The sequence below is a fragment of the Mercenaria mercenaria genome, unplaced genomic scaffold (genome assembly GCF_021730395.1).
Source record: "Mercenaria mercenaria strain notata unplaced genomic scaffold, MADL_Memer_1 contig_1808, whole genome shotgun sequence".
In the NCBI taxonomy this organism is placed as follows: Eukaryota; Metazoa; Mollusca; class Bivalvia; order Venerida; family Veneridae; genus Mercenaria; species Mercenaria mercenaria.
In genome coordinates this window covers 43,414-65,954 of record NW_026459815.1, presented here as the reverse complement: position 1 = coordinate 65,954, position 22,541 = coordinate 43,414, and the positions used below count along the sequence as shown (strand labels likewise).

Sequence of the window (22,541 nt, the reverse complement as noted above, 5' to 3'; positions counted from 1 at the left end):
AAATGAACATTTTTTCCGAGCTGTACATAAGGTTGACCAAAACAATTTTGCTTATTTCAGTGTTCTTTAATAAAAGGTAAAGTGCAAATCTAATTATGACACTAATTCAATATGTGATCTATTGCCCTTGAGAGGATAATCAACCAAATGTTGACATAATTATGTCTTTGTAAAGAGGTGTTTGCTCAAAGAGAGGTTATACTGTATCTCTCTATCAAGTGTGTAAACATCTTAAAAGTATATATATTATATATTTAAACTAGACATATCTAACCTGGCATAATTGTTACAACAGCTTCTATCATCCTTTGTCTCAATAGAATCTTCTAAAGTGAGAAATCTCTGGATTTTCTCTGGCTGTTTGATACAGGCATTCTTGTTGAAATTTATAACTCTAAGTCCATCTAAGGAACGAGCTCTACCAATGGCTACACCAAGCTGTCCCGGTTTGAAAATATCCCTGCAGTCGACTTCCACTCTGTAAATGACACATAATATTTTCAGCATGCAATAATATAACTTTTGTAAATCTGTTATAATGACAATTACCTCTTGGAAACATACGTTACAGTGTGTTTATAGTGTAAAAAATGTATAAGACACTTCAAAAAGTCTCACTGTTGGGCTAGCTCTTTAGCGACTTGGTCAAGGTGTTGGACTGTCTCTCTCTAGGTCAGGGGTTCGAATCCTGTATCGGGCTTGATGATTTTTCTGTGATTTTCTCCTCCCATTACACAAAATTGTTCAAGTAAATTTCAAAGAGAACACTTATTTACTAGATGTGCTTATGTTATGAAAGCTAAACATCTATCAAGTTATCAAATGAGAATCTGAAAAATAATACTTGTACATCAGAAAAAACCTGAAAGTTAACTTACCTTTCAAGCGTCATTCCTTGACTTTTATGTATTGTCAAAGCATATGCTGGCTTTAGGGGCAACTGCTCTCGGGTAGCAACAACTTTGTTCTTCCGGGGATCAAAAACTAGAAAAAAAATGAAGAAACAATTTCATTATAAAATCTTGATGTTTGAGGATTGTTAAATACAAGAATGATTTAAGACACAGCTAATTTGGTGCACCATCTTAACTTACATGTACTTTGTTTTATTGCAAGCAAAAATATATAGCTCACTTCTTGAATTATTGACAGATATTCTTAAAGTATATTTAGCATCATTTAAAGTATGAATGCATTGTAGCTGAGAATAAATAGATTTGTGATTACTTGTTCGATAATTTTTAGACTATATATAATAAAATTATATATGCCATGTCTTTACTTCCTTCAAAATGAGTTTTTACCATTTTCTTTCTACATACATATTTTTCAGTGTTACAGATGGGTTTTTAGCTATTTACTTTCAAATTCAAATTGCTGAAAAACAATTTATTACCTTCAAATTTGACCCTGTCAACATAAATTTTCTCATTCATTTTTGGGAACTCCACCAGAATCTTCCCGTCATCACAGATATCATAAACTTCTCCCATAAGTCCATTCACTAACACATCGGATAAATTCTTAATTAACACAACTGGAATTCCAATTTTTAACCACAATTTTTTTGCAGCCAGCATGTCATTGAGGTACTTTTTATCTCCTGTGTCACTTGATTTAAATTCAACAAGATGTCCAGGAAAATCCAGTATTTGATCTCGATTATAATCATCAACCAAGTCATTAGTTGCAAAAAGTTTTATGCTTTCTCCATTTAACGGGCGTGTTAATTGCTTGATTAAAGAGATAGTGTCGTTTGAAACTTCACCTAAAGATATTTCACGGATAGCCTCAACCATTAATTTGTCTTTCTGTCTAATAACATCTTTAAGAATAATATGGTGAGGGAAAGCTGCTCTGTAAATATCACTTTCAAAGCAATATGAACCATCCTCGTTGTATCTAGCACAAGGCACAGGTGGAAGTTGCACGAAGTCACCAACAAGTATTACTTGGATCCCACCAAAATAAAGTTGTGGATTTTTTAAAGAACATACTTCATGCAAAGTTTCAAGTAGTCTTTTACTAAACATTGAGCATTCATCAATGATCAGAACGTCTGTGTTGAAAATTCTGTCCATCACGCCTTTATAACGGACGTTATTTTTCACAATTCTTTTCATTTCAGATGAGTCATAACGACCATCACCTATCCCTGACCAACGATGTATGGTCATTGGCTTGAGTTGGGCAGGATACACAGAACATGCAATCCCTGTTGTGGCAGTAACTGCACATTGTTTCCCCATGGTAGAACATATTTCTACAACTCTATTCACCAAGAAGGATTTACCGGTGCCTGCCGGACCCAACAGTACTAGATTGTGACCCCCAGAAACGAATTCTAACGCTCTTTTTTGTTGTGCGTTTAACGAGATCATGTTGAACGAAGCCATGTTGACACTTTTGCGGGAAGTTGATTACAGGCTTACGTACGGTAGATAACGGAGAAGTAGGGTACCAGCTCACGTGGAGAACACACCTCCAGAATCGACCAATCGCAAAAAGGTTGCGCAGTAAACCAGTTCCGGGTCACCGTATAAACATGGCAGCTGATGTTTTGAGAGAATACCGCGTTGGGCAATTGACTCGATGCATCGTTATTGACGGAAACGGGACGAAGTAATTATAGGTAAGCGACTAATTATTTATGTTTCTAAAGGCTGGCCACGATTGTGCTTGGAAATAACGAAGGGAATAGGTGGCTGCCATTGACTTGTCTATTGACCCGAGAAATATATGGGTTAGGTCACATCGTGTACGAGATGATATTTGTCAAAGAATAGCGTCTCGCTGCATCAAAATGATGCAGCCTTGAGACCAAAGTGCATGTTTACCGTTAAGATTTATGCTTTATGCGTTGATTAAGACCAGATTTTCAAAAATCGGCCGAAAATTGTGTACGCAGTGAGATCGTTACTGAGGCCATACCATTTTTTGCTTAATGTTTGGCAGTGAAGTATCATACTTTTAATTTTTTTATATATAGCATTTTTTTTTTTTTTTTTGGAAATGTGTTTTTTTGTTATTATGTTGGGGATCTGGGTTGTAGAGAACAGGGTGGGGGGTCCATCATTCATAAGGGGTCAAAGTCACACGCCGATTGCCTGTGATTGCCCGTACGTCCTATGCACACTATTTAATAACAAACTGGGAAAACGATTTTTTAAATGTTTGATATCGTCTGGGAAATAAACCGTAAGAGTATGTTTTATTTTAAAAAGGCTGAACACAAAACATTGATAAAAATATTGTATGACTTCCTTTGAAAAGTTTGGAAGCAAGGGTAAAGTATAAAACATAAAAAAAACATACTTGAATGGATGTAACACAACACTTCAGAAGAATTTAGAGATATATTTTCAAGATTTATAGATACTTCCACTCCATAAAAGCTATTAAAATGTACTGCAAATCTGAAACAGGATATTACCAGAGCCAACAATGAGAACCTTTGCCTCACATGCCCGTATTGTATGTACCAATGGCTGACCGTTAATGTTGTAGTTAATGAATGCAACAGCTATACCCAGTTTCTGTAGACCTGAAATACAGTCACGTACCTAAGCTATACGTAATTTCTGTAAAACCTGAAATACAATCACGTGCACAGCTATATCTAGTATATGTAAACTTGAAATACAGTCACGTGCCTAGGCTATACTTAATTTCTGTAAACCTGAAATACAGTCACGTGCAACAGCTATACACAGTTTCTATAAATCTGAAATACAGTCACGTGCAAGAGCTATACCTAGTTTCTGTAAACCTGAAATACAGTCACGTGCCAAAACTATACATAGTTCCTGTAAACCTGAAATACAGTCACGTGCAACAGCTACACCCAGTTTCTGTAAACTTAAAAGACAGTCGCGTGCAACAGCTATACCTAGTTTCTGTAAACCTGAAATACAGTCACGTGCCAAAACTATACCTAGTTTCTATAAACCTGAAATACAGTCACGTGTAACAAATATATCTAATCCCTGTAAACACGAAAAGCAGTCACGTGCAACAGCTATACCAAGTTCATGTGAACCTGAAATACAGTCACATGCAACAGCTATACCTAGTTTCTATAAACCTGAAAAAAATGTCGCGTGCAACAGCTTTACTAAGTTTCTGTAAACCTGAAATACAGTAAGGTGCAACAGCTATACCTAGTTTTTGTAAACCTGAAATACAGTCACGTGCCAAAACTATACCTAGTTTCTATAAACCTGAAATACAGTCACGTGTAACAAATATACCTAATCCCTGTAAACCCGAAATACAGTCACGTGCAACAGCTATACCAAGTTCATGTGAACCTGAAATACAGTCACATGCAACAGCTATACCAAGTTTCTGTAAACCTGAAATAGAGTCACATGCAACAGCTATACCTAGTTTCTGTGAACCTGAAAAAATAGTTATGTGCAACAGCTTTACCAAGTTTCTGTAAACCTGAAATACAGTCACATGCAACAGTTTTAAACGTTTCTGTAAACCTGAAATACAATCATTATCACTGAATTAATTTAATCGGTTATTCCTGAGTTTTTTTTTCAGTTAGAATTTATATTGTAACGGATTATAAATTGGCAATGTACAAACGGTTTAACACTTACCAAGAAATGTCCAGATGAAAGACGGTTCATTTTCTATCATTATAGCAACACATTCCCCAAGTTTCAGCCCCCATTTTGCTGCTATATTTGCCACTCTGTTTGCCTGGTCATTCATAAACTCATAACTATACACTCTGTCCTCGAAGATTACAAATGGTTTCTTGGGATACTTTGCAACTGCTTCTTCAAACATGTTTATAAGGTAGCGTCCTTCTTCAATATCTTTCTGACCCACTTTGCGAACCTTTCCTCCATGCTTCCTCATGGTCAGATCGTGGCCTATCCACGGGAATAAAGCTCGCCATGATATAATTCCAGCTCCTACAGTGCCAGCTGCACCGAGCAAGATCTTGTTCCGTTTAGATGCCATCTGGATGTCAGCAGAAACTTAATGAATCTATCAAAACAAACGTTTCACATACATGTAATAATGTAGCTAGGTAGTAATGGCATTGAACAGGCAGTGCCACCAGGTAGTCTACTCTTAAAACAATTATATATATGTGCGTGCGGGCGCGCGAATACCAAATGCTTTATGGAAGCCCTGGAAAGACTTCTAACGTCAAATACCTCTGACTTCTGACTTCTAACTTAATTACTTCTAGCTTCATGGATTCTAACTTCAAACTTCCTTACTTCCTACTTCCGATTTCTTACTTCCTTACACCAGGAAGGTCTAATACGTATCGGCTGTTCCAGCTTACACAATGGAAGTAATGGAGTTGACATTTGGAAGCAATCAAGTTTAAAATTAAGATTAAGGAAGTTGAAAGTTAGAAGTAATGAAGTTGGAAGTTAGAAGTAAGGAAGTTGGAAGTAAGAAGTAAGGAAGTTGGAAGTTAGAAATAAAGAAGTTAGAAGTAAGGAAGTTAAAAGTTAGAAGTAAGGAAGTGGGAACTTAGAAGTCAGAAATAATGTAGTTGGCAGTTAGAAGTTAGGAGTATTTTTTTATGAAGTTAGATATTAGAAATAACGAAGTAGGAAGTTAAAAGTAAGGCAGCTGGAAGTTAGAAGTAATGACGTTGATATTAGGAAGTATTGTTATTGAAATAAGGAGTCACGAAGTTGTTGGAGCTTTTAGAACTTTAGACGTTAGAAGTAATGAAAATGGCAGTTAGAAGTAAATGAAGCTGAAAGTTAGAAGTTTAGAGTAAGGATGTTTGATGTTAGACTGAGTCTGGAGTATTGAAGTTAGAAGTCTGAGGGCTTCCATACATTACCCGTACTGTCAAATGTAATAGTTTTTAAACTTATAGATTTTACGCCTAGGACAAAAAAGAGAAGATGTGAGAGATATTTCTTATATGTGATAAAAGTACTTACACAAGAAAGTTAGATAAATAAATTAAAACAAAATGTCTTACCTCAGTTACAGTACCCCATATATTAATGATATTACTCAGACGAAGCAGACGAAAAAAAAGAAGAAAAGTACTATTCATTTAAGAAAAAGTGTCAGTTGTCCAGGTAAATATAAACACACTATTTCATTACTGATGCTAGTGAGCACATCTGTCGTTTTGGCAATGATCTGTCACTAAATAAAATATCAATATTGTCATATGTAATTTGTTCAAACATATTAAATGATAAACATGTTATATCGACCCCACCTGGCAGGTTGTCCCAAATGGTTAGTATATATGAGCAAATATAGACGGTCCTATGAATTTAAATTAAATTACCTTTCACCTGTATGTAAGATGAATTAATGTGTAAGTTCATATTTTAGGATGGTGGGCGATAAGTTATAAGACATGACAACGACGCACTTTGACGAAAGCAGATGGAAGTCCTTTAATCTTTAGCCTGCTGAATTTCTAAAATGGACTGGTCCATCATTCAATTTGGGCAATACCATTTATTTATCATTCCAGGGGGTGTTCACTCAGATTTATTGACTAAATAGCGAACAGTGCAGTGATAATACCGTTTCGTCTGTCGGTGATATGTTGAGACTTGACTTACGTTGGATCGTAGTTCTCCCGGAGTGTTACATAGTCAATCACGCGCACACAATAAATGACATGCACGGCTTTCTCATGGTTCTACTGCATTGTTACGGTCGCTTACGCACAGCCTGTAAGTTTAGATTTAATCTCTGAGAAATGTAAAAGTTTTTCGACTATTTGGCTCAGTGGTCAGAGCATTGGACTAGCACCCGGGTTCGAATCCCACTACAGACACATGAAATTTTTCGTCGTAAAAAATTCGTGTAAACAGTAGAAGTAGGATAGGTCTGGTGATAAACCTCTTAATTAAGTGGTCTATAAGGTGTTTATAGACCTTATCGAAACAAAGAAGCCGGTAGGTAAAATCGAGTTACAGGTATTTTGAATCATCCGGCGTTTAGCATTACGTGGACACAACTTTGTTGTTTTTTGTCGGAAATAGATTTTCTGTAAAAATGTGACAATTTTTGTTTATGTATGGTTTTATAAAACGTGACCATACAATTTAGGAATGCTCAAACTTTACTAATAACGCAAAAATATCTAGATACTAATGTAAATTATCGCAAATATATTTCCAGGCCACTTTCCACTATTGAGATAATCTTTTCAAAATCATCGCTTTATAAATATAACTATTGCACGTTTAATATGCATGGAATCCAATTACCGAAATGTGCGTTTTAGGTGAGAAATGCGCAATTGAATGGGCTAATACATTCCCCGTACATGACCATGGTTCTTATTGTATACCTATGGGTAGGGTATAACATTTACAGTGTTTTAGTTTTCTTTTTTCTGGTCTGGTGCCAGTGGAAAAACGAGAAAGTATAAATTCGCCTATAACCAAAAATTAAAACAAATGAAAATTAATGATTGTTCATGTAATAATGATTTAATTTAGTTTTAGCCAATGAGGTGCACAAGCACCAATCAATTACAAGGTTTTAGCCAATGAGGTGCACCAATCAATTACACAAGCACAAGCACCAATCAATTACAAGGCATTCTGCAAATGTTCTGTAAAATACGAAAACATTACTAGTATTCCATCATTTATGAGTGTTTTTTTTGTTTGGAATCGTCAGTTTCTTTTTTTATATTTTTAAAGGACGACCTAAAGACATACTGTCGATAATGACATATACGAATACATTACTAGTATTCCATCATTTATGATGGGTTTTTTTTTGTTTGGAATCGTCAGTTTCTTTTTTTATATTTTTAAAGGACGACCTAAAGACATACTGTCGACAGTGACATATATTAGGCCGAGACAATGTGTTTAATGTCTTGACATTTTATTGAATTAATGTAGTAATATGTACATAAATCAATATATTTAGTTAAATTTCAATCACATTTTCTTTCTACAGTGTAAGACATTGCTGTAGACGAATTAAGGTTCATTAGATCCTTAAAGAGGCACCATAAAATACTGTATTCTTTTGTATTTCCATGGTGGTAATTATACATGATTTGCATGAAAATATGAGATATACAAGAATTTAGTTTTAAATTGACAGTGACATATATTAGGCCGAGACAATGTGTTTAATGTCTTGACATTTTATTGAATTAATGTAGTAATATGTACATAAATCAATGTATTTAGTTAAATTTCAATCACATTTTGTTTCTACAGTGTAAGACAGTTATTCATCTATATTCATAAAACTATGCTGAAAAGAGATTTACTGAATAAGTTTGCAGATAAAGTTGTTAAAACACATTTATTCTGGAAGGGCCTAAATTGTCCACCTGAAAACTTGTAGTATAGCTGTATATTACCTGTATTATAAGAATGATTTTCATGAAGTTTTTGTGGGTGAAAAAAGTAGGTCACTAGGTCGTGGTGGGTCTTTAAGTCGTCAGTTACACAGGAACCACTTTTAAAGGTTATTTTCATCATGTTTTCTTCATGAAAATGGTGAAACACAACATGCAGTCAAAGGATGTTGTTTACAGATTGGGATAAGGAAAGACTCTTTAAAACTGGACAGGTTCTGGTGTTACATTGTGTAACAGTAAAACTATGTAAGAAAGTGACGGCTCAGGGTCCATAAACGTTACTGACGGAATACAATTTCGCGTTTTCGCTTTTATTGAAGTGTATTTGTGCATTAGGCTGATGCAGAAACTTGCCAAGGCCACGTTAATGCACATGCTCATGTACATCAGGCTATTATTTGGTTTACTGCGATGTTAATATCACAGACTGGGGCTTAGTTTGCTTACTGTACAGTAATGACCAAGTACTTGTCAGTGTTTATACATGTGTTTTTCAGTTGTTTTTTGTCGGTTTAAACCTCACACCGACACATTTATCGGTCAAATGGCGATTTTCCAGCTTTTAATGGTGACGGAAAACCCCAAGTGCCCCTCCTAGGCTCAAATCATTATTCAAGGCAATGGTGGGCATCTGGACGGAACCACTGGCCTTCCACAACCCAGGTAGATGGCTTCCTCACATAAAAACATTCTACAACCCAAGTAAGGTTTAAAATTCACGGCGGTTAGGGAGAAGTGACTCAAAATCAGCGACCTTAAGCGTTCGGTCACGGAGGTCCCTACGCGTGTTTTGTGTTTAGACGAACTAAACTAAATACAAAACACGTTGATGCACATGTTTTTGTATTTAAGACTAGTGTGGATTTGATAAAGATAGAAAACATTGCTAGGTGCGCAGCTTAGCTCACTGAACAGTACTGACAGAGTACCAGACCGCGTTAATGCTCGTGCTCATGTGTTTCAGGATTGTGTGGGCATCTGCTTGCTAGTCTGAATTTGAACACGTGTATTAATGCGGGCACTTTACTACAAGGCAAGATATTTAACGAGGACTAGTACTGGGTCAGCACTTTCTGAGCCTTGCTTCGCATCTGAGTTATCTCTATCATAGTAAAATTCACAATATCCTAAGCACATGAGCACGTGCAGTACTAATCAGTGAGACAACCTACGCTTCTGCCAATGCTGTCTATACCCACCACCACCCTGACACGTGCATTTTGCGGACTTATAGGCATTACTGTCCTTTGGGCCAAAGTACCTGGCTGTGTTGTGCATATCATAGTTAAGCTCACACAAGCATGAAGCACACAAGCACGTGGACTTATAACCTGTCATTACATAACAGTGGGCCAAGCTACGCATAGGGCTATGATCTGTATTTTAGGTAACTCTTATTATATTTACTTTTAGCACATGCATATATATAAAGATGCATCAGGTCAAAGTACTCATGCAGCTGCGTGCACTAGACAGTGAATGTGGTATGGCATCTATTGTATTGACTTCTAGCAACAATTGTAAATATGACCATAGCCTAGATAACAGAACATGCATCATGTTAAATTATTCGTGTGGGTCTGCTGAACTAAAATGCCATTAGTTCGGTAGAGAAGTTTGTTCTCAATGCCGATTTAACAATAGACATTTATAATAATCATATGAATTGGCCCATTTATAACGGGTTAGAACGCATTTCTTTGCCTTTATTTATTACCAATCAAAGAACGCTGGTAAGGCAAGCACCATTTTAAATGAAAATATCACAAAAACTTGAAAAACATGAAACAAACCAGAATTATTTCTGTTCTCTGTAGCTTTATTTAAAGGTTTCAATTATTTCCATATGATTTTCTGAATCACAACACATTGAATCATTAACAGTGTAATAACAAATAATTCAGTTTTGTCCTTAAAACTAGAGAAACGCAAGATAGAATAATATAATAATTTTACGTCACAATTTTATACAATATACTTGAATTATATATTCTGAGTGAAGATAAATGTATATTGATTTTTCTTTGAAAACACGCTAGCTTACAATTCTGAACAGAAAATGATTTTTTGTATCTTGATTAAATAATTACAATTCCATTGGTGTACACATTTTCAAATCAAACGTGTATTTACTTTAACATCACTTTGTAAAATAAACGAGATGCTATAAAAACAGAGTATACGATACTGTAGACCCTATTCAGACAGAGTTAAAGAAATTTGTATAGATCTATACCTTTTTTGTAAATGAATATACATGTATCTTTGGATTGATCTCGTGCATGACGTCCAACTTTATTATTATACACGTTTTCATTTTAAAATTAATCTGCCCTCATTTCATACATTCAATACATGTGTACAAAATAATATACTCTATAAATGTACAAAACAATGTATTCTGTAAAAATACAAAATAATACCACCTGTATCATGTTCTGGTCAATATTTTGACATAAAACATGAACTGAGAAGGATAAAACATATATAGCCGCGCCATGAGAAAACCAACATAGTGCGTTTGCGACCGGCGTTTATCCAGACCAGGCTAGGTCAGGATCCATACTGTTCGCTAACGGTTTCTCTAATTGCAATACGCTTTGAAAGCGAACAACATGGCATCCGCGCAGTCTGGTCAGGATCGATACTGGTCGCAAACGCACTATGTTGGTTTTCTCATGGCGCAGCTCATATGTCTAAAGAATTCAAAATTTGCATGAATACAAGGATATTGTACTATTTAACTGACCTGTCAAAACATGTTCCCGGCTTTCATGTTAATCTTATATAGGCTCGAACAGAATTTAATGAACGCCGGGTCCATTTTTTGACAGGTCAAATAAATTGGACAATACATATCGTATAACATTCATATTGTATAATACGGAATCACAAAATATTGGAAATATATGTTCCTAAAATACTTGTACATTATAGTGGATATATGTAAATACATTTCAATTTGAATTTTTATTATTACATATTTGTTCGTTTGACGTTTCCGTCACCGAGACTAATACTTTTAAAGGAGAGCATGTAAAATGTAAAATTTCTTTAGACTTTCATTTGCTAGTGAGATATACTTATTCAGTAATTTCTTGATAAAACATACATGCAAAAAAATTGCCAAGTGATGAATCAGATGTTCGCCATGATTTTAATGTCGGATGAGGCTATGTTCATCGTGATTTGAAAAACGGTTGAGGTCATGTTCGCCTTGACGAATGACTAAATATTCTTTATCAACTGAAGATGTTTAAGATGTCAACGGGAGCAAAAACAATCATGCCAGATATTAGTGTAGCATAAAACATAAAAAAAAAGATATACAGTTTTGAGAAAATACCTTATGTCAATAGATTCACTACTTTAAGTCTTTAACAAATAACTTTCTAGTGCACTTTAACCTGACTTAGCGCTCTTAAGCAGCAGCCTCCAGTCGTAAGCATCCATATTGGTTGGTTGCTTGTGTATGTTCGCCGTGATTTGAATAAAGGATGAGGCGTATGCTCGCCGTGATTTGAATACTAGATGAGGCGTATGTTCGTCGTGATTTTTTATGCCGGATGAGGCGTATGTTCGCCGTGATTTGAATACCGGATGAGGCGTATGTTCGCCGTGATTTGAATACCGGATAAGGCGTATGTTCGAACTGATGACTGGCTAAAAATCCTTAACAAATGTTTTACCTATCAACAGTAGCAAAAAGCGATGTATCAGCTGCTCAAAATACATATGCACTCATAACAGATACAAGTACAAAACATAAAATAAAAACAGTTTTCAGGAAATCCTATTTTCTATAGTTTCATTACTTTCACATATTGCCTGTACGATTGAACCTGTCTCAGTGACCAACTGTATTTAAGGAGCCATTTGCATTAAAAGCAGCCAGCTTGCTAACTTCCCAAAAATGGCTGTGCTAGCTAAATTAAATTAGACCTAAACATCGACCACCTGCATTAAGAAGCACACTTGGCTGGATGCAGGTTTAACTGTATTTGTTATAGAAGATGGACTGTTACCGTCCTATGCTTAAGTCTTGCCTTATTAAGTAAAATATTAAGTAAATGTTAGTAAGCATTTGTCAATCAATTATATTCAGTAATTTTTAAACAAAGGCAAAGCAAATGCTCACTTTTATTCTTTTACTATAAAACATTGACTACAGTCAAACTTGTGTAAAAGACAATATGTGAACCGGTATTAAAGATATCGCTTATTTTTCCAAATTCAACATTTACAGAGTATTTTCACCTTTGAACTAAGATAAGTTGTGAGCAAAGACTTCCTGTGAATAAGGGCCACCGTTGAAGAAATACCTATGAACAAAGCCTGTGAATAGAGATCATCTGTGAATTAAGAACACCTGTGAAGAAAAAGTCATGTGTGAATAAAGACCACCTGTGAATAATGACCACCTGTGAATTAAGATAACGTGTGAATAAAGACCACATGTGAATAATGACCACCTGTGAATTAAGATCACGTGTGAATAAAACCACCTTTAAATAAACCACATGTGAACAAAGACCAGCTGTAAATAAAAACCATCTGTGAACAAAAACCATCTGTGAATAAAGCATGTGAATAAAGACCAAATGTGAATAAAGGTTTTATTTTACCTGTATTCTACAATTTTTGACGTTAACCTTTTTCCAGCTATAAGTACAATGAAAGAAAGTCACCATTTTAACAACACTAATAGCTTATTTCGGCTCATAAATTTATATATCACTTTCTTATTGAAAAACAAAACTACAAAAAACAATTGAATATTCTTCATATTCATATGCTTCATTAAACAACGTATCATGTTTAGTATAAGTATAAATAGATTTGATAATTTTACTGTGAAAGATTTATTTCACTATTATACTTCAATAATCCGGCATGAAAAACAAAAAATTAAGTAGTAAAGCATAACATCAACAAGAGCTCGTCGAACACGAAATGCCCCCCCCCCCCCCCCCCCCTTGATGCATTCAGTAATTGCACAAGGAACAGAACTTATATGCTCACTGTAAACAAAAGTTCAACCGTTCTGGTTCAATCTGACCTTGACCTTTAACCTATTACCTAACAAGAGATCACAGAGTGATCTTGGCGCCCACTACTGAGCCATTTTTTTGAATGTTTCAAATTTCAAGACTAGCTCAATGTCAAAATCAAGGTCAAATTTCATTTTGGTACAAAACATTGTGCATGTGGTCCAAATTTGAAAGCTGTGGCTTGAGAAATGTGAAAGTTGGCCACTAGATCAATTCCAAGGTCAAAGTTCATTCCGGTAGACAGAACTATGCATGTGCTTCAAATTTGGAGGTTGTAGCTTGAGAAATGTGAAAGTAGGTCGCTAGGTCAATCTCAAGATCAAAGTTCATTTTGGTACACAAAACTATGCATGGGGTTCAAATTTGGAGGCTGTAGCTTGAGAAATGTGAAAGTAGGTCACCAGGTCAAAATCAAGGTCAACTTTTATTTCGGTACACAAAACTATGTATATGGTCCAAATTTGAAGCCTGTACCTTCAGAAATGTGAAAGTAGGTTACTAGGTCAATCTCAAGATCAAATTTCATTTCAGTACACAAAACTATGCATGTGGTTCCAATTTGAAGGCTGTAGCTTTAGAAATGTGAAAGTAGGTCACCAGGTCAAAATCAAGGTCAAATTTTATTTCGAAACATAAAAACTGTTCGCGTGGTCCAAATTTGATGCCTGTACCTTCAGAAATGTGAAAGTAGGTCACTAGGTCAATCTCAAGATCAAAGTTCATTTCGGTACACAAAACTAAGCATGGGTTCAAATTTATAGGCCGTAGCTTGAGAAATGTGAAAGTAGGTCACTAGGTTAAGATCAAGGTCAACTCATGTCAAGCTTCATTTTGCCACTCGAAACTACACATGCAGTCCAAATTTGAATGATGCAGGTTATGGACATGAAGAATATGAAGTTTTTTGCCTATACAAGTCTTTATGAAACATGTGACCCCCGGGACAGAGCCATATTTGACGCTAGAGGGATAATTTGAACAAACTTGGTAGAGAACCACTAGATGATGCTACATTACAAATATCAAAGCCCTAGTCTTTGTGGTTTGGTCTAGAAGATTTTCAAAGTTTTTCCCTATATAAGTCTATACAAACCATGTGACCCCCAGGATTGGGCCATATTTGACCCTAGAGGAAAAATTTGAACAATCTTAGTAGAGGACCACTAGATGATGTCATATACAAAATATCAAAGCCCTAGACCCTGTGGTTTTGGACAAGAGGTTTTTCAAAGTTTTTTCCTATATAATTCAATATAAACCATGTGACCTCTGGGATGGGGCCATATTTGACCCCAGGGAAATAATCTGAACAATCTTGGTAGAGGATCATTAGATTTTGCTACATACTAAATATCAAAGCCCTAGGACCTGTGGTTTTGGATAAAAAGATCAGAAACCGTTTAACTGTTCCTGGCCAATGTGACCTTGACCTTTGACCTTATTACCTCAAAATCAATAAGGGTCATCTGCTGGTCATGTCCAACCTCATTATCAATTTTCCTGACACTAGGCCAAGCGTTCTTGAGTTATTTCCGGGAAACCATTTTCCTGTTCCTGGTCACTGTGTCCTAGACCTTTGACATACTGACCTCATAATCAATAGGGTCATCTGCTGGTCATGACCAACCTCCCTATAAACTTTCATGAGCCTAGGCCTAAGCTTTCTTGAGTTATCATCCGGAAACCGTTTAACTTTTCAGGGTCACTGTGACCTTCACCTTTAACTTTTAACATATTGACCTCAAAATCAATAGGGGTCATCTGCTGGTGATGACCAACCTCCCTATCAACTTTCATGATCCTAAGCCTAAGTGTTACTGAGTTATCATCTGGAAACCGTATTACTATTCAGGGTCACTGTGACCTTGACCTTTGACATACAGACTTCAAAATGAATAGAAGTCATCTGCTGGTGATGACCAACCTCCCTTTCAACTTTCATGATCCTAGGCCCATGCGTTCTTGAGTTATCATCCGGAAACGGATTGGTCTACATTCCGACCGACCGACCGATCGACAGACATCTGCAAAACAATATACCCCTCCTTCTTCGAAGGGGAGCATAAAAATGAATCTTCACTACCTCGTAGTCAAATATTTTACTAGAAACTGGTTACATGTACTAGTATGTCTACAACTTTGATACACTTTGCTGATTTCAGTCATCAGTACATTATACGAAAGACAGCAATGTAATAACAGTTACTTTTTATACTGATGAATATTTACTTCTTTGCTGAAAACAAAATAAACATAAGCTTTCACTTTCATATGTCACATTAAACAACGCCTCATTGTCTCTAACATACTGCCGTGCAGATGCTTCTTCTCCTCCACCTCCCACTTCTATAATAGGGTTGCATTCCTCTCCATCTCGTGTTATACACATGCCCGATGCTTCCACCTCCACAGGTAGCGGTATCAGAGGAAGACTATCAACAAACTGCCGCCATGTTGTCAAGCTCATTCTGACTAATGTAAGAGTAATACTCTTCATACTCTTCATCTCAGAGGGAAATTTCATTATATTGTCAGTCAGTGTAAAATCTCCTAAAGTAAGTCTACAGAGCTGGTACAACAATGGTAACAATGTGATCAATTTGTCGGTCAAAGTATGATATGAAGGATTTTTGTTTGAACCATCAATTTCGTACTCCAAAGAAAGTTCTGTTAATTTGAAAGCTTTACTAAGATCATCTAATACTTTCATAATAGTTGTGTTCTTCGATGAATGTTTAAATAGGCCTATTTCTAGGTTTAAAGTGTTAACGCGAGTCACAGTGAAAGTGTCACCGTACTCCAGGTACTGTAAGTGTCGATGTTTGGATAAATCTAGTTCATGCTGATTAATGCACTCGCGGAACACTTTACTGCACTCACTGTCTGTACTGCACTCACTGTCTGTATTGCACTCACTGTCTGTATTGCACTCACTGTCTGTACTGCACTCACTGTCTGTACAGCGCTCACATTCTGTATCGAGAATTGATATCTGCTCAAGATGACTGCTACCTGACAGAAAAGTACACAGTGAGATAACGTCATCATGTGGCATAGTGACACAATATATCTTTAAAGCGACAAGATGACTCATATCAGGCAGACGACTGACTATTGTTCTACATATTTGTTTATTAGTCCTACATATTTGTTCCGAACCAACTACAGACAGTGCTTTCATTGTTAAACTATTATCTTCAATTACATCACAGACATACCCGATATCTTCATCATCAATTTTATATATATCATCAATGTCAATTGCTTCAAGTCGCTGGCATTTCGGCAAATATTTCAATATTCTCTTTAGATATTTGTCCTCTTCATTTGGTGAAATACTAAACGAAATGACACTGTCCGGAGAAATAGATTGCCTTTCAAAACTTTGACATAAATGCTCGTTATCCGAGTTGAGATGATAAAAGACCATGTCACCTAGATAAATGTTAGACTGTATACGAGTTCCACATGCTTGCACTTCTTCTATACAGTCTATAAGACATCCCTGGATATTTGATATAAGTGTTCCATGTTCACTACCTATTGTTCGTCTGTACTTTATGACTCGTTTGTCCCTTGTGACAATATCGTATATATACTTTGAAACTGATACAGCTATTCTAGGCTCTAGACTGCATAGCATAATAAATACGTTTGCTTGTTCTAATATTTCATCTAAATTAGTGCATTTACTGAATAAATCTGTGATAAGAAGTGCAAAATGATCAGACAAATCTGGGTTTCCTGAATCTGCCGACGGCGCAATATGTTCTTTATAACGGATAGCAATATATACAGCAGCCAAATATTCTTGAAATGACTTGTGAACAAATGCAATAGCCGATCTTCTACTTTTACTTGCAGAAAAACTCATACATTTATCTTCAGACAAGATTCCCAGTTTCAAACAACATGATTTTACTTCTTTTGATATTTTCAGTCGTTTAAAGGTAGAACTGTCAAATGACAAAGACGTATCTTTCGTGTTATTGAACAATGTTTCATAAGCAAGCCGTGATACGTCATGAATGATGTAACTGTATGAATTACAGACTTCAGTACCTATCAAGTAGTCAGGAAGTTCTACATTTTTCAGGTCTTCTGATTTCTTCAACATTTTTGTGAAATCAGGATCGTCGGGGTGTTTTTTCATGTGCCAATGAAAGAACAGGTCCAACATTTCAGTGTACATCGCACATCTTGAGGTTCCACCATGAAGTTTGTCGTCAAACCACAGGCAAATCAACTGCTGCAGCATAATAGCTGTATGTTTTAGACTTTTCATTGATTCGTTTTCAAGAGCCATTTGACAATCACTTAAAACTCTGTCTCTCTCAAACATTTTGTTTAATATTGGAACCGTCTTTTCAATCATACTATTTATAGATGTTTTATCATCAAACCCTTTAAGGATAATCTTTTGTCGTATCTCATTATCGGTTATTTCTAACGTTGAAATTTTCCAGGGTCGGGATGTAGTTAGGACGGTATATTCCTTGACTGCGCCGCGTTCAGGAGGACACGTTGACGCCGGAGAAGTCCATTCATCAAGACCATCAAGGACAATGAGACAGTTTTGAGACTCGCATTCAAGAAGCTTCTTAAGAGCAGAGTGCTCGTACTTACCCTCCAACATTTCTTTGATTTTACTCTTATCTGTATAATGACGGAGAGGAAGGTAGAATAGAAAATTAAATTTCTTCATTTCCTTGACACCATTGAACTCATCATCAATATCTTTTCCTTTATCAGAATGTGCCGAACACCAGTAGTTTATCAAACTTTTACAGAAACTACTTTTACCGGATCCTGCTTCTCCGAGGACGTAGATGGATTTGATTGTTTTGTCGTCTTTTGTAAAAATATTAGACATTGATAGAACATCAGCCTCCTCCGTTTTTTTGTTACCTTTTGATTGAACCGTCATTCGCGGTCTGATATACACATCTTTAAAGTCACATAGATTACCCTCTTGTTGAAGTGGAAGTGCAGACATGCGTAGTATATCTTCTCTGTAATGCTTTATCAACTTCGTCTGTAAATCTGTAACGGTAAAACACAACTAAATCAGTGAAAAACCACACACGTACATTTCAGCGTATAATTGGTTTGTACGACAGTTTTATGTCCTCAAAATGTAAGATAAGTAATATCACGTGTCCCATATTTTATGCACATGTCGATAGTCTTTCAAGAGAAATGTAGTCTCCAAATACGTATAAATGTTATAAATGTTAATATTCTAATATGATAAAAGCTATGCACATTTCCGTAAAAACACAGTTATTGGACGCCACGTCGACATATTATTTGGTTTCATAGAGACGCCGAGGAGTGCTACCACATACTTTGATCTGCTAAATTTATATAAGACGTTTCAGAATTCAAATGATATAGCATACATAAATGTCCGTGAGATGAGGAGGAATTTTAGCAATGTTTTATCACGTTGACGTCATTCTAATTTAATTCCCTAAAACGTTAGTGCTTTACCGTGGAAGGTGCGTACGCTAAATAGGTCTGTTGACAGATCTTGAGAGCGATATTTACTCTGTAAACATACGTTTACTCTCCTAAACGTTACTAAAACGACACAACATACATTTCATAAATCATTAAAAGAATGTATTTCGGGTAACGTTACACCTTTATTCTTTCAGTTGAAAATATTGAAGTCGCCATTTCAGAATTTTGACGGGTAACCATTTTGAAACTGAAGCTGAAGTGTTGAAACAAATTAAGCTATGACCTGAAGTTAATAACTGAAAGCGTTGTTTCCAGAGGAATTAACAGATAACGGAGATCTTCGTCTGTGCAGATGCAAAAAGTTTACGCAAAGAGAAACATATTTCGTGTTAAGTAATCGTTACCATCTGCAAATTCAGGTGTTTCTACTATGTGAACGAGTTAAGTATCGAATACAGGATACTAAAATTTGAAACATTAATAGCCCAAATTAACCATCTTGGAACACTTGGCCTGTATTATTTGTAAAATAATGAGTTGCTCAACATACAAAACTTTTTCACCTATTTAAAAAATATCGTGATTATCTGTAAAATACTGAGTTGCTCAACATATAAAACTTTTTCACCTATTTAAAAAATATCGTGTAATATTAACTTGAGCTTTAAATGAGGTCGTAGAAATTTACTGATATGCCGTAATCATGGAAACAGGCCGGCTACTGAAACTAGCTATCGCTGAAACACAGAAACTTTTCTTGGCCCTGCTTCAAAAAGGTAGTAGTATTAGAAACTTGAGATATTTTCTATTTTCTTAAGTTATGACTAATTTTTATTTGCAAAGATTTTATTCTAAATATTTTATTAACTTCTTAATTATTGTGAGCTCGTGAATATTTTACTACTTAGCTCGTGCATTCAACTGTGAACCAAAAGTACGCCTATTTGTATTCAGGAAATAGTTTTTTGATTAATTACAATATGTGCTTGAAACTGATTTGTAGTATGTATGCAATTGAAATTCTAAATTTTGGATACACTCGTTAACCCTCTGCTTGCAATATTTAACCTATATTATATATCAGTGACACCGCCTTCATTTAGCTGTCAGTAGTGTAAGGTAGCAGGCTACACTTCGAATTTTGGCCGCCTCAATATTTGTAATAATTAGAACGTCGTGCTTTTGGATGTCTGTAAATTAGGGTGAGAGATAATGACTGTTAATTCTTTAGAAAATTAAAACAGCCGATACATGTAAAATCCTGATGTCAGTTGTAGAACTAACTGCTTCTAGCTTTGTATGAACCGATGAGTCACCTTGGCACGGGGAATTCACATCACGGTAGGGTTCCATGCCTTATGATTGATAGTCAGGAAAGTTTCACTATTTTGTGAAACAAATGAGCCTATTAAATACTCAGACCAAACGGATAGATAACTGTTTTGTTTTGTAGGACTTCCAACACCTCGGGTTAGATTTTAGGCCAGGCTGTCTTAAGATACTAGGGAAACCAATTCAAGAATTACTTATTTTACATTCGTTGGAATCCCCAGTTCTATAGTCAACATAGATGAGCAATTGAAAACAAATGTCTATAAAGTATATATACATGTACACGATTTATTTAGAAAACGTACATAGTACATAGTACACATCTTGCAGCTAAAGCCTTATACAGTTACTGGGTCATGCAGTGTTTGGGTGCACCAACAGCAGGTCAACTTCTCAAAAGATCGATAGCAGATGTTATACCAATGTTATGATGCTGAATTCAGATGTAACGTAATTTTCATTGGGACTGCCCCAACTTCAGCACATGCTCCCAAGGCATCAGCAACTGCAACCGATACACCAGAGATTAGCAAGTACATGAAAACCTACGCGTGGAATTTCTGAAATGAGCATTTCTGTGGAAAAGGCCAAACTACCGTACATGATCAGGTTTTTCGAAAATGTACTTTGTGAATTCAGTACACTATACGCATAATATATATTGTTAATGCTGAATTGAACTATTCGTACGCTTGAATCCATGGTTTGTGAATTTCAGATTTGATTAAATTTTCAAAGTACTGAAGTTCCAAAGTTTATTTTATCTTCCTCGGAGTTCTTTAATGTATAAAATGAATCATTTTGTCTCGAATTTAAAGAGAAATAAGAAGAAAACTTGTGCAGAAGAAGGTGGAGTAAAGGGCAGACATATATATCCTTAAATAGGTGATTATGTATCATGTATCAATGCTGTACATGTTGTAACAACAGAAAACCCAATATTAAGTCATATTATTCATATATTTAATCATTACCTAATTTGGACTTTTCGTAGTCTAACTTTTCCTCAAGGGCAGTATCGTATGTCTTGAGTCTTTTCACCTCCTTTAAAAAAAAATATAATTGTTGAACCTGTTTTATATACCAAAATGAAAACGTTTACAGATTTCAATAAAAAGGAGAATGATGTTTTATCTATTAGTAATCGAAGTGTCTATAGGTCAAGATCCCCTATATAAACAGATCGATTTCACTATTTCAAGGTCGATAAATTCTCATATCGACCTCCCTGAAAGATAATTATTGTATATCAATATTTAATACTTTATACAAAGAAACAGAACAAGAGAGATTCAAAATTTCTTTCAAGAACTTCATATAGAGTTTTAGAACAACAGTTAAAAGTCATAATTTCCTTTTGAGATTCTCATACAGAGCTATACTCGTAGAATAACATTAAAAGTTAAGAAGCATAAACATGTACCTTCTCTAGTTCAGACACGTGAGATTCAACCGCAGACAATTTCCTTTTGAGACCCACACAGTCATCCTTAGTTGCTAGACCTTCTTTTAATTTTCTTAAAATGCCCATTTCTTCTCTGTTCTCTCCAAGAACTTTCTCCGTATTTTCAGTGGTTATGACAAAATCTTTATTCTTTAGCTTTAATGAAATATAAAGGTAAGGTAGAGAATTTATAAAATATTTAATGACATAGAAAAATCTGTCATCATGGAGTAGCGCTTTTAATGGCGCTTTAACTGGCAAAATAATAATTCTAACATTTGACTGCTTCTAACAGCTTATAGTGAAAGGTTCTTTTCAATACAAACCAAAGTTATTGAGCAAAAGTGATGTGTTTAATGCCGTCTACCAAATCTAATAACCAGATTTTTAATTAAGGAACACTTGGCTTAAAATTAAAATTGATACTTTTTAATCATCCTCAAACAAAACACTTGTTTAGTAATGATTATATACATGTACTGCCCACTGGGTAACATAATATTCCAAACATTTCATCAGTTTTGCATCAACATACTGCCATTTATAAGTGAAAAAAAATAACATCAGATATTTTTTAATTCAGTTTGTATAGACTTTTATTTCATCACATTAAGTGTTGTTAATACGAATACAGTTTACTGACATGCATTTTATGTAAATATAAAACTACATGAGATTTTTTTTTCAATAATTCAAACAGTTACAAAATTATTGTACAAACCTCTTCAAGTTTTGTTACGGCGTCCTGAGCATCTTTTCTGTTAATCAGTTCCTTACCATCTTTCAGCACAGCAATCATATCATCAATGTAAGTATTTGCATCCGCCACTTCTAATTCCATGGTGCTTGAGTGGAATATCTCGCTTCTGTACTGTCTCACCTATTTGTTTAATTT

General features: G+C 35.4%; 3 protein-coding genes across 4 annotated transcripts in view; all 3 read right to left on the bottom strand.

Moving 5' to 3' along the window:
* Nucleotides 1-246: 246 nt before the first annotated feature.
* On the bottom strand, nucleotides 247-2,396 carry LOC128551890 (uncharacterized). Its single transcript, XM_053532837.1, has 3 exons — nucleotides 1,397-2,396; nucleotides 879-984; nucleotides 247-478 (listed from the first exon to the last, which is right to left on the bottom strand). Exons 1-3 carry the CDS (start codon nucleotides 2,394-2,396, stop codon nucleotides 247-249), a joined length of 1,338 nt encoding a protein of 445 aa, XP_053388812.1.
* A 987-nt stretch (nucleotides 2,397-3,383) lies between these two features.
* On the bottom strand, nucleotides 3,384-6,602 carry LOC128551889 (long-chain fatty acid transport protein 2-like). The gene is made up of 3 exons (XM_053532833.1): nucleotides 5,975-6,602; nucleotides 4,611-5,007; nucleotides 3,384-3,544 (listed from the first exon to the last, which is right to left on the bottom strand). Exons 2-3 carry the CDS (start codon nucleotides 4,978-4,980, stop codon nucleotides 3,399-3,401), a joined length of 516 nt encoding a protein of 171 aa, XP_053388808.1. The 5' UTR covers nucleotides 4,981-5,007; nucleotides 5,975-6,602; the 3' UTR covers nucleotides 3,384-3,398.
* Nucleotides 6,603-12,955: 6,353 nt separating this feature from the next.
* The window catches only part of LOC123522883 (uncharacterized), a 50,531-nt gene continuing 40,945 nt past the window's right edge, over nucleotides 12,956-22,541 (bottom strand). For both annotated transcript variants that reach the window (XM_053532834.1, XM_053532835.1), the window contains exons 6-9: nucleotides 22,368-22,526; nucleotides 21,626-21,802; nucleotides 21,177-21,246; nucleotides 12,956-18,447 (exon numbers count right to left, since the gene is read on the bottom strand). In XM_053532834.1, coding sequence (XP_053388809.1) covers nucleotides 15,614-18,447; nucleotides 21,177-21,246; nucleotides 21,626-21,802; nucleotides 22,368-22,526 — 3,240 coding nt within the window. In that variant the 3' untranslated portion in view covers nucleotides 12,956-15,613. The remainder of the gene's footprint in view (nucleotides 18,448-21,176; nucleotides 21,247-21,625; nucleotides 21,803-22,367; nucleotides 22,527-22,541) is intronic.